The sequence below is a fragment of the Engraulis encrasicolus genome, chromosome 1 (genome assembly GCF_034702125.1).
Source record: "Engraulis encrasicolus isolate BLACKSEA-1 chromosome 1, IST_EnEncr_1.0, whole genome shotgun sequence".
NCBI classification, from domain to species: domain Eukaryota; kingdom Metazoa; phylum Chordata; class Actinopteri; order Clupeiformes; family Engraulidae; genus Engraulis; species Engraulis encrasicolus.
The window spans coordinates 39,064,392-39,077,617 of record NC_085857.1 but is presented as its reverse complement, the minus strand read 5'-3'; the positions used below and the strand labels follow the sequence as shown (position 1 = coordinate 39,077,617).

The window sequence follows — 13,226 nt, the reverse complement described above, 5'->3', positions numbered from 1 at the left end:
TCTTCCCACTTGCAGGCCTTAACCCATTTAAGCCTGATGCTGCGTACAGTACACGCTGCATTGACCTACGTGACATAGACACACACATTGGGATGAAAGGAGGGTTCTAGCTTTAACATGCAACTTATTTCATGTTTTTATGCGCTTCAGAGGATGTGATATTTAAGTTTTTATAGGCTGAGGGCACTTTTTTCCCAAAATGGGCTTAGGAATTCAGCAGGCATTTTTAGCAGGTGCCTTAAGCTAAAATGGGCTGGATCAACTCTTGCAAGTCCTAGTATGAAAGTCCTAGTCTGAAGCATTCTACAGACCATCGCCGTGTGGTGTAAATATAATTGCCTTTTATCACATCTACTTATAAGTGAAAAAACTCTACATTATAATAGCATTGCAGATCTGGGTCACCTCAACAGTCCTAGAGTGAGTTCAAAGTTTTTTTTAGGGCTTTCTTATTGATAGGCCGTCATTCTGCAACCACGTCGATGCAGTATATTTCATGCTTCTCGAACTCGCCCCTTGTCTGAAAATTGAGCACTCACAGAAAGCAGACCTCCACCAAGCCAGCTTAAATCATTGCCAAAATGTAATCATGTTGACCTATGGTGTGCTATGGTGTGTCGAGCAATTTACTGTATCCATGCGTTGGCGAGTTATTTTGAAAACCAGCAAATACGCCCTTTGGCGGAGGTAACAGAGAGGAGCTAGAGTAACCGCTGGTGTGCCTTACATCTTCCTGTGCTGTTGTAAGTAGAGATGCACAGGATCCAAGATCCGGTTCCGGATCCGGCAGGATAATAGGGTTTTTCACAGGATCCGGATCCGGTTCCAGGATCCAGGATCCGGTAGCCGAGGCTTTTCAGTCAAAATAGTTTGAGACAACGTGATAAAAAGGGCCCACGTGCGTGAGTAGGCTATGTGTTTCAACTCTTTCGTAGGATCCGGTATCCGGTTCCGGATCCGGCAGGATCTTAAGCATTGGATCCGGTATCCGGCAGGATCCTAAAAATCAGGATCCGGTGCATCTCTAAGTGTCCTGGTGCAGGGGTTCACCAACTGTTTTTATTTTGTTTTGTGTTTCCAACAAAACAAACAGATGACATCAGTGACGGACACTGAGAAAGAGACACTGAGAGCCCATACTGTAGCGTGGTGGTGGTGGTGGTGTGAGAATAGCTGTAATGAATGCTGTTTGATGTTGCGGCTGCTGCTGTTTCGTTTCCCTACGACTGGCTTTTCTCACCCCTGTAAAACTATCAGGGTTAGTGCCTCTGGCCAGTTTCGCTCTTTTGCCCAGCTGAGCTGATCTAAACAAGACGTGTTTGTTGGAACGAGGAGGAGCCCTCACCAGACCCCCTGATCCTGTCCAGAGTCAAAACAGAGAGAGATGCCGCTTGCTCGCCCAACAACATTTACGCCATACACGACGTCCATTACCCAAGGGCACAGAGACGCCATGTGGCTGAAAGCCCATTTGGGAAACTGCAACTCCCATTGTCATTGTGACACAGCACACAAGTGAGCACTGCACATTGCACACAACGAAATTGCATTTATGCCTCACCCGTGCAAGGGGGCAGCCCCCTCAGCTCAGTGGCTGCTGTGTGTATTTAATGCTTCAGAGAAGACGTCACACAGGGACGGACAGACGTACAGACGAGACCATCTCCTCTGTCTTGAAATGTGAGAGAGAATGAAAAGGTGAAGAAAAGCATGTCTCACCCCTCCAGACCCCTACACCCCCCACCCCTCTCTCTCTCTCCCTGGAATGGACCCAGTTCCATTCAGTGGCATCCCAGGCAGTGTTGCCAGATTGGGTGGGTGCCCGCCCAATTGGGCTACTTGGGATGAGCGTCTGCGGGTAAAAACGGGGAAAATTGGCCATTTGGCGTTTTTTTTTCAGCCGTTTTGGGCCCATAGAAGTCAATGTAATTTGTTGAATTTGGGCGGAATTTAGCGCATTTTGGCATTTTTTGAGAACCTTTTGGGCAGCATTTGTTCAGACACATCTGGCAACACTGATCCCAGGCAGTAGAGTATAGGCAGCAGTAATAGGAGCAGAGCCTGGGGCTATAATCTAATGACATGCTTTATTTGCGTCAATTTGTTTCTCAATCAGTGTCGTCGTGGGAGGAGGAGAAATCTGCCCCCCTACTGGCCCCCCACCCCACCCTAACTGCCCTGCGCTGTTCTTTCACACTTTCACAGTGTGGCAGGTTCCCAGCAGTGTCTCGGTCGTTCACTAACTTGTTTGCCTAAACACAGAAAAGAAAGAGAAAAGATGCCCCACTGCTCCACTGACCTCGTCCGGCCTGGCTGCCTGCTTCACTCTGCCACACTCTGCTTGCTTGCTACCCTGCAAGGTCCCCCCTTTCGCTGGGCACAGTGCTCTCAAGTCCAGTGTTGCCAGATTGGGTGGGTTCCCGCCCAATTGGGCTGCTTATGATAGTCGTCTGCGGGTAAAAATGACACTTGGGTGGGTTTTTCTGCTAATTTTTGGCCTTAGAAATCAATAGAATTGGGTGGGATTTAGTGCTTCCCGGTGGGTTTTGAGCATTTTTTAAGCTGGAAATCATCAGTCTCATCTGGCAACCCTGCTCAAGTCCCCCCCGCTTCATGTTCCACCTCCACCCATCCTCCATTATTCCTACAATTGGGAGGGAAAGTGGAAAACAGCGATCCTAGCGGTTACGTTCCAAACACCAGGGTGATCCTATTGAAACTCCCATAGACAAGTTTTTTAAAAAATCCCACAAAGATATGACTTGGAACTATAACACTAGACACATTTTTCAGCGTACACAATAGCATGAACTACTACCTGTAAAAATCTTAAGTCATTTTTTGCCCTTTTAAGAAAAATAGAAATTGTGCCAATCTGGTCGGAAACGGACTACAGCTCCCAGCATGCTGTGCTTCGCGCCTCGTTGACAACACAGAGAAACAAATGAACGCGAACGAACGCAAGTTCTTCGCATATCTTCACATTCTTGTAATCCTATGAGTTCCACATTGTCTTCTTATTACACACATATACACGCGATCATTTTGGTATGGTTTTAAATTCTCTAGTAGATATGATGGCTTCTGTGGTGACGAGTAACCACCTCTCTGGCTCATGTTTGGCTATGCTAATTTGGCTATGCTAATTACATGGAGTAAACAAGCCACACATGCCAGTCAGTGTAGTTCTGTATTAGCTTTTTAAAGAATATTAAAATCAGCTCAGATCAGTGAAAAACCGAACATTTTACCCCCTGATTCGATAAAACGGGCCAACATGCCCATGATATGACTGCCACTACTTCTACTTCGTCGTCAGGGCCGAGATGTAATTTTTCAAAGAAAAAAAACATTCATTTGTTGCAGGGGGTTGGAACGTTGCCAGCAGGGGGCGATGAGATTACTTTCCCTCCCTATAGCACTGCCACACTCGCTCCTCTGCGGGATCCTTTTTTTTTGCGGGCTCGGTACAGTGTTCACAAACCAAACCGCCCCTTCTCCTCCTCCTCCTCTCCTCCATGATCCCCCCAATTGCTCTTCCACACTTGCTGCCCTGCAGGGTCCCCCTTGGCTGACTGGGTAATAGGTGCCCCCAGGCCCTCCTTCCTCTCATCCTCATCCGCCTCGCCATCCTTCATTATCCTTAGCACTGCCACACTCGCTACCCTGCGGGATCCTTCTTTTTCCGGAGGTGGGTACAGTGCTCCCCAAAACCTCCCCTCCACCTCCGCCTCCCCTCTTCTCCTCCTCCATTATCCCTCCAATTGCTCTTCCACACTCCTGCTGCGGGGGTCCCTCCTGACTGGCTAGACTCAGTTCTGCCAAGCAAGCAAGCATCCCTCCCCAACCCTCCACCAATAGCTTCAGCCAGTGGCGGAACAATTGCACACAGGGCCCAAGGGCAAAACACTGATAGGGCCCCGCATTCGGCCTGCCATGGTCACAATAGGGCCCAAACACCCATACAGGAGGAGGGCCCTGGGCCCAGGGGCAAACGCCCCGCTTGTTCCCTCTACAGCTCCACCAATAGCTCCAGCGACTCTGCCTTGGCTGGGCCCGTGAAAAGCACAGCATGGTAGGTTGTCACTGCCTGAGGAGTCGGGGTGTTAGCACAATGGAGCCTGGAAACAGAGCTTACAGTAAGAGCCCGTTGTAGTGGAGCCAGAGTTTGTACAGTACAAGTCGGAGCACAGCGGTGGTCTGTTTAGTATTGCTGTCACCCGCAGAGAAAGCCAGCAGGAAGAAGCTTGGGCTTGGGCTTGGTGATGAACACGGGAGGGGTGCAGAGCCAATTTGCTATTCCCTCGAAGACTCGGGGGCCAAGGATGAAGTGCTTTTAAATGAGAAACCGAGGCATCGATTAAATGTTTCCACATACAGTACACTACACACGCTGTGTGTTTCTGTCCTTAGCGAGTTTGGGAGGCAGGCAGCCAGGGATGTAAAGTAAGGAACACAAAGGAGGGAGCGGCGGTGCGATGGTGAGCGATTCGTAATTGCTTTTCAATTCGTTTCCCCGTTCGGCAACACCTCTCTTTTCCCTGGTTAAGGCCAGGGTGAATCCGCCCCAAGTGCTCCAACTGAACAGAACAGGCCTGCTGGCACAGAATAACACTTGTTCTCACTGCAGGGAACTGCAACCTTTTAAATGGGGATCTCGGGGTGCTCTGCTCTTCTTAGAAAACAGGCTAATGGGAAATGAGAGCTATCAAAGGGATGTATCATGACAGCATCAAGGAGGGTGAGGGGGGGGAAAACAAAAGCGCCCTTCTCCACGCTCCTGCTCCTCATTTGCATGGAAATCAGGCCTCTCGATTATGGACTCTAAAAGTTTCCCTCATGTCGCCGTTTCTCTCTCTCTCTCTTTCTTTTTGTTTCTCTCTGTCATCCTCTCTCTTTACTGTCTTTTTTGCACCTTCTCTTCGTCCCTTTCTGTCTTCTTCTATTGGACGCGCTATCCCAACTTTTCGAGAGTTTGCGGTTTTCTAGAAAAGCAAGCCTCTTCATCCTTCTTCCTTGGTCACAACAGCCCCAGCCACCCCCACTCCACTCAACTCCACTCCACCCCCGCCCCCCCACTCCTGTGCTCTTTTTGGGATGGGAGGATGGGATGGTGGTGGAGTGGATGGATTTTTTTGTCAAGCCACAGTTGCCCGGGCAACCTCATTCACACAGAATATAAAAGAAGAGGAGTAAAAGGCAGGCGCGGGGCTGAAGCAGCGCGGGTCTGTCGCCCCCCCCAAAAAAAACAAAAAAAACAATGAAGTTTGTTCATATTCAGGCAAGCTGAAAGCTCCTCATCCACCCTCCACGCCGCCTTCTCCATTCTCTGCCTTTCTGCGCCGCCGCTTGTTTCAGCATTTACTCCTTAAAAGAAAGGCCACCAATACAATTGTGCATGAGGTGGGGAGGAGGAGGATGAGGGCACAAAGAAACAAAATAAGAAAAAAAACCCCGAAAGGGCGCCTCTGGTTCTAATTTGTACCCCCTGGAAGAAGGGAGAAAAAGAGAATCGGTTGGGCACGAGCTATTTTTGTCATTATTTTTTTATTCCACCCTTTCCTCGTTCATATTGCTTTGTATCATTCACCTCAAAGCGTTCCAAAAAAGCAAAGGACCTGGCTCTGTGACAATACCATTACAGTCAATCAGCAGAAAAATACAACAAAAAACCCCCGACCCTGGCGCCTATGCGCTAAGGTTAGTGTATAGGAGCAGGGCCACTGACAGCTTTGTCTGGGCCTGGGCCTTAGTCACCTTAAGGGCACCCTGACCATATGCATGCATGCAATGTGATGAGAATCCAAGTCTGGGCCACCCCTCTGCCTGGGCCTGGGACAACTGACGCCTTTGTCCCCCCGACCCCCAATTAGCTTCCCTTTATAGGAGCGTAAGGGAGCGCCCTGTGGCGCGCTCAGCCATTTATCATCCATCTATGGCCCTCGGACGCTGGAGCAGTGAGCTGGAACAGGCGCTTTGGCGCTCTTTCCTTCCACCCGTAGGAGGAGAAGAAGAGGAAGGAGGAGGAGGAGGTGGTGGAGGAGGAGGAGGTGGTGGAGGAGGAAAGGGGTCACTGATCGCTGTGGTTTTTTTGGCGCGGACGGTAGAGGTCCCTCAGGCCTGATGTGTTGGGTATTTATTTGTTCTGCTGCCCATGGCAGACTTGACACCGACGACAAAAAAAGGGGACTTTGTGGTAATGCTTCATGGGCTGCTAATTTCCCCGCTGACTTTTTCCTTTTGTCTGTAGACAACCCTGACTTACCCCACCCCAAATCACCACAAGCCCAACCTCACCCCGCCTCGCACTACTGTGTCTGCAGCAGGCAACCCACGACTCACCCCACCCCACCCCAATTCACCACAACCCCAACCCTAGCCCCACCCTCTGTGGCTTGCGGCCTCACTACCCTACCCTACCCTACCCTGCCCTGCCAGCCCCCGCGCCGCCCTCCGCTCCCTGGGTAATAAATGCCAAAGGCCTGACAAGGATGGCAATGGATGGTGGCTTGTGGGACGGTGGTTGGTTGTCACTGATAATGATGGAGAAGTCTTCTTCTTCTTTTTTCATTTTAAATGTTTTATTGTCGGTTGGTGGGAGGTTCAGCCTGTCGACAGCAGAAACCGTGGAGCTGCCAAAGAGGGGAGGGAGGGAGAGGGGTGTGAGATTGGGGGGGGGGACTTGTGGTATAATAATAAGCCTTAAACAGACTCATCGAGCCCTACAACAGTGTGTGTGTGTGTGTGTTGGGGGGGGGGGGGTTATTGTGTTGCTGCTCAAAAGAGTGTTGGTCGGGCACAATGAGGGCAACAGGGGCCACAAAAGGTTTCCCCCACCAGGACCACAGACGGACACAGGCTGCAACATGCAGGGCTCCTTTTGTCTGTCTGGCGCGATCGGACCCCTTTTCTATGTATGAGGGGGGGCCACTACTATAACGCTGAATTGTCCCATAATGCCTATTAGAACAATACAATTGAAGTGGTGGGCAGATGGGCATTGCACTGTAGCAGGAAAGAGATATTCAAGAGGAAAGCATTTGTCTATCCAGGCATTTATATATGTAGTATATCTGTCTGTGCCTGCCTGTCTTCCCTGTATGCTATTGCCCTGATTTCCACTGCTGGTTTTCTGGTAGGCCTAAAGCTCGACACAGCGTGACTTGGCCGCCACTTTTTGCTTTATAACTGAGCGGTGTTGTGCCTATTCGAAAAGCAAAAAGTGGCGGTAGAGTGGCGCTGTGTCGAGCTGTAGGCCTACCAGAAAAACAGCTGTGGAAAAGAGGCATAAGTATGTATCTACGGTATCTGTGTCTACGTACGTGTATATATAGTGTTTCATGTTTGGCGTGCATGCAATTGTGCTGCAAACCCAATTTCCGCACTTGGACAATCAAGTCTGTCTGTCTGTCTGTCTATCTGCCTGTCTGTCTGTTTGTGATAAATAAATAAAAAAATGAAATGCCATGAATTTGTATATGAGACTGTAGCTTGCTTTTGCTTTCCTTTCATCAAGAAACAAAGAACTAACATCCATTTCACAACTTTTCTTTCTTCCCCTTGTCTTCCCCATCCCGCCACCCTCTCTCTCTCTCTCCGTGTCCCCTTCTGTTCCCTCTATCTAGAAGACTGTGACTCCTACTGCAAGGCATCCAAAGGCAAGCTGAAGATAAACATGAAGAAGTACTGCAAGAAAGATTACGGTGAGTTGTTGAAACCATTAGACCATCTGTACTGTACATCTGTCTGTGCATGTTCACTGGCACGAACACACACACACACACACGCACACACACACACACACACACACACACACACACACACACACACACACACACACACACACACACACACACATGCACACGCGCATGTGCATGGACAAAAAACACACACATGTACACACACACACACACACACACACACACACACACACACACTCACACCCTGAGACACACAATGTCACATCAGCACATGCACCCATATGCACCTACAAAAAAAAAAAACACATACAGTATAAGCCACACGTACTGTCTAACAAACACACTTGTATATACGGTGTACACACACACACACACACACACACACACACACACACACACACACACACACACACACACACACACACACACACACACACACACACACACACACACACACACACACACACAGCGGGCAGTTCAGTATGTGTGTGTGTGTGTGTGTGTGTGTGTGTGTGTGTGTGTGTGTGTGTGTGTGTGTGTGTGTGTGTGTGTGTGTGTGTGTGTTCTCCCGTGCTACATCTTTATTCTTCCTCCTCCTCCTCCACTACACCCCCTAAGCAAAGCCGAGCCAGGCCAAGCCAAGCACTCCCCAGGGCACTCTCAGCCTCTCCTCAGCACTCATTGTAGTGACGGCTTACTCCGGCCTTTCAAGAAGAAAGTCAAAGGATCAAACAGGAGGAAAGGCCATCAGAGAGATGGAGATGGAGGGGGAGAGAGAGAGAGAGAGAGAGGCAGAGACAGAAAGAGAGAGAGAGAGAGAGAGACTTATTTGAGGTTCAGAGGGATGGCAAAGGAGAGGGAGTGAGAGAAGACAAAAAGGGAGAGAGAGATGCTTGTTTTGCTGTTCAGGAGTTGGTGGCAAAGAGGAAGTGAAAGAGAAAGAGAGAGAGAAGGAGAGGTGGAAAAAGGTGAGAGGAGAAAGAAACAAAGTCAAAAAGAAAGAAGAAGGGCGAGAGAAAAAAGTGAGAAAGGGGAATAGAGGCAAGAGAGAGAGAGAGAGAGAGAGAGAGGGAGAGGGAGAGGGAGAGGGAGAGAGGCTTATTGGGGGTCCTGAGGGGGGTTAAGGAGGTAAAGAAGAGAAGGAGGTAGAGAAGGCCACATTGACGGACAGCCCAGCAGGTAGTTAAGCACAAAGCGGATCAGGGGCATGGCACTGTGACGGATGGCGGATGGTGGTGTGGAGGGACCTGGGCCGCTCTCCCAGTGCCTCATTAAGGGAAGACCCAGACCCCAGTAGTAACCCCCCAGTTACACCCCCCCGTCCACCCCCACCCCCACCTCAGACCCAGACCCCTGTACCCCCCCAGTTCCCCCCCGGCCACCCCCACTTACCCCCATCCCTGCCGGGGGCTCTGACAAGACATTCCTGTGGCCACCAGGCCGTTCTCTCATGTCACTGAAGAGCAGAGCAGCAGAAGCATCAGATGAGCTCTCCTGACCTCTGCTGCTTTTTTCACCCCCTTGGTGGAGGGAGCGGGGATGGTTGGAAGGAAGGATTGGGGGCGGGGGGAAGGTTGAGGGAGAGAGTACGAGAGAGAGAGAGAGAGAGAGAGAGAGAGAGAGAGAGAGAGAGAGAGAGAGAGAGAGAGAGAGAGGAGGAGGAGGAGGGATGGATAGTTGGGAAGGGAAGGGGTGGAGGGGTTGAGAGAGAGAGAGAGAGAGAGGAGGAGGAGGAGGAAGAGGGATGGATAGTTGGGAAGGGAAGGGGTGGAGGGGTTGGGGTTGTGGGGCCAGTCAGTCAACCGTGGCATGGGGTGGTTGCAAACGGTTCAGCAGACTTTATTACACAGGCAGTGGGTACATCTGGATTTGAGGTAACGCCAGCTACTTTCTTCTTCTTCTTCTTCTTCTTCTTCTTCTTCTTCTTCTTCTTCTTCTTCTTCTTCTTCTTCTTCTTCTTCTTCTTCTTCTTCTTCTTCTTCTTCTTCTTCTTCTTCTTCTTCTTCTTCCTCTTCTTCTTCTTCTTCTTCTTCTTCTTTAAAGATGTCCTCCGTTTGACAGATTCAAAATTTGCAGCTGTGCGTAGCCACCATTGTACTGGTACTGTCCACTGACTATCAGGGCTCTTGACAGGCCGTGTCGTCCTAAACCCAGAAACTCCTCTCTCTGACATTCTTAACTTGGAGAACAAGCAAGTGAGCGCATATAGGGGCCTAGTTCTTACCTCAATGCCACACAAACCTTAACTACTACAAGTGTTGTCTGCAGTAGAAAAGCATATCTGAGATATGAAGTCCCCCTTAGATTGTTGCAGGATGCCTTCACTCTAGTGATTTGGAAAATATCTTTTCCCATCACAATTTCCTAAATGGTTCGAGCAGATCTAACTGATACTGTACATGTAAGTGAAGTCAAGTCAAGTGTACTTTATTGTCAAAAATCTAATCATAAGATAAATAAAACATTGACAATAATCACACACGCACACGCGTGCACACACGCACGCACGCATGCACACACACACACCCACACACACACACACACACACACACACACACACACACACACACACACACACACACAAAGGTAAACACCTTTTGGTATGTGCATGTGCGCATTTGTTTGTATGTGTGTGTGTGTGCATGCGTGCGTACGTGTGTGTGTCTGCATGCGTGCGTGCGTACGTGTGTGTGCATGCATGCGTGCGTACGTGTGTGTGTGTGTGTGTGTGTGTACATGTGTGTGTGTGTACATGTGTGTGTGTACATGTGTGTGTACATGTGTGTGTACATGTGTGTGTACCTGTGATTGAGCCCCATGCATGACTCATTGCCCCGCCACATATTTTCCCTCTCAGTGCAGCAGTGGAGTTCCACATGTGCAGCCCTGTGGCGTTCTGCTTTGCTAAGTCCTTCCATGAGCCTGACATGAGCGGTGCGGGCGGTGCGCTCGGCCACGCTTTGATATGGAACATGCATCTCCACTTGGGTGGAAAAGAAAGTCACTGACCTCCAGCTCTGCTGCTCCCCTCTGCCGACCTCCACAGAGGTGCAAGGGAGTGCCTACCTACTGCACTGTAAAGCACTGCACACCAGTCGTCCTCCAAGGACAGTTTACTATTAACACAAACCAGGATTTCCCCCTGCACTATAGGCCTATATTGAAGGTGGCCACATTGACAACAGACCCCATCCTCTTGCTGCAGGTCCCCTGAAAATATAACTTGCGATTGCAAATGTAATTTCTAACATTTCCTTACAAAACATGTCATATTTCATATGAAACATTAAAATTAAAATTATATCAGGGGCCAGATAAGACACTATTAAATACCATAGCCAATCATAAATATGTAGTTATACGAATATAGCCTACACCCTAGTTAAAGCCTGTTGTTTCCGGGTACCTTGGCCTGTTTTAAATATTTCCTTCCCATCCTCCTTTGTTTTCTTAACTATAGAAATAAATGGCAGTTAATCACATCACAAGATTTAAGTGTTTGTACGTACTACTGCCGAACTTGTATTCAAGGTGAATTGCACATGGTGGTAAATGCTAAACCATGCTGTTTTGCTTCAGGCTACTTTGTGGTCAGCCACACAGCAATCTTAATCGCATACAACACTAGAGCTCTTCAGTGCCCAGTTGCCATAAAACCCTTTAAGTAAAAAAAATCCCCTTAAAAATGTTCCTATAAATGTCCCTTTAACTTAAGGTGACTGCAATAACAACCTTTAACATTTTTCACTGAACCTTCTCCAAAAAGTTCAATTATTGAAAATTCTCAGGATTTCCTTAAAGCATTATTGCATTTCCTGCCTCAAGTGTTGCATAAAATTACGATCTTTTATGCCGTTTGGACACAGGCCCGTAGGAGATCGAGGTGTGATTGTCGTTGCGTGTAAGCGAGGTCTGTTCCCCCACCCATGCGTGGCGGGTGTAGCAGACGGGGGTAGCAGGAGGGAGGGAGGGAGGGAGGGAAGGAGAGCGAGAGGGAATGTCTTGAGGTGAACCTGGCATGCTCTTCACCCCTCAGCCTGGAACGGGGCCCCACTGATGCTGCTCACTAATCTCTCTCTCTCTCTCTCTCTCTCTCTCTCTCTCTCTCTCTCTCTCTCTCTCTCTTTCTTTCTTTCTTTCTTTCTTTCTTTCTTTCTTTCTTTCTTTTCTTTCTTTCTTTCTTTCTTTCTTTCTTTCTTTCTTTCTTTTTTTCTTTCTTTCTTTCTGTCCTTCTTTCTTTCACTCTCTCTCTATCCCTCTGTCTCTGTTTCTCTCTCTTTCTCTCTTTCTTTCTTTCTTTCTTTCTTTCTCTCTCTCTCTCTCTCCAGCCCTTTACGCTCTCTGTCTGCCGATCTGTCTGTCAGCCCACCTGCAGACTTGCAGGGGGGCCCGCAGCAACCACACACATGCACATAAGACACACAGACACAGCACGCCACGCACACTAACTTACACTAATATGCACGCAAAACACATACACATTCTCATAAAATACAAACAAAACCACACACATGTGCGCACACACCCACACACACACACACACACACACACACACACACACACACACACACACACACACACACACACCCACACACACACTGCAAACACAAAAACAAATGTACACAGACACACACACACACACACACACACACACACACACACACACACACACACACACACACACACACACACACACACACACACACACACACACACACACACACACACACACACACACACACACACACACACACACACACACACACACACACACACACACACAAAACACATACACATTCTCATAAAATACAAACAAAACCACACACATGTGCGCACACACCCACACACACACACCCACACACACACACACATGCACGCACACACACACTATACACCCACACACACACTGCAAACACAAAAACAAATGTACACAGACACACACACACACACACACACAAATGTGTGCGCACATACACACACAAACACACACATTCTCACACACACACACACACACACACACACACACACACACACACACACACACACACACACACACACACACACACACACACACACACACACACACACACATACACACACACTTGCCCTCTGGTTGGCATCAGATGGCCTATACCATATGAGGGCCGGGGGGAAAGGAAAGCCCCCGTGTGCTCTGCTCTCCTCTGCTGTGCTCTGCTCTGCTGGGCCGTCTCACAGTCGCGCTTAATTACAAATTACCTCCAATTTCCCCCCGTGGCTCTCCCGCTGTGTTATAGTGGCCCACCACCACAGCACGGCACGGCACGGCACACTGCCTGGGGCTGCACTGTGCTGGGCAGGGCTTCCCTCTCTCCCTCCCTCCCTCCCTCCCTCTCTTACCTGCCTGCAGGGCCTTTGACAGCTTTGCCCGGGTCCAGGACAAAGTCATTTGAAAGGGCCCCTGATCCAATACATACAATGTAACGAGGAGCCAATTTTGGGCCCCCTCTCTCCCTGGGCCCGGGACAACATGCCCCTTTGTCTCTC

At 49.1% G+C, this 13,226-nt stretch overlaps 1 protein-coding gene across 3 annotated transcripts in view; it reads left to right on the top strand.

Moving 5' to 3' along the window:
* Nucleotides 1-13,226, top strand: part of ntn1a (netrin 1a) — a 147,045-nt gene that overhangs the window by 121,725 nt on the left and 12,094 nt on the right. For all 3 annotated transcript variants that reach the window (XM_063201909.1, XM_063201918.1, XM_063201902.1), the window contains one exon: nt 7,626-7,703. In XM_063201909.1, the coding sequence (XP_063057979.1) occupies nt 7,626-7,703 (78 nt within the window). The remainder of the gene's footprint in view (nt 1-7,625; nt 7,704-13,226) is intronic.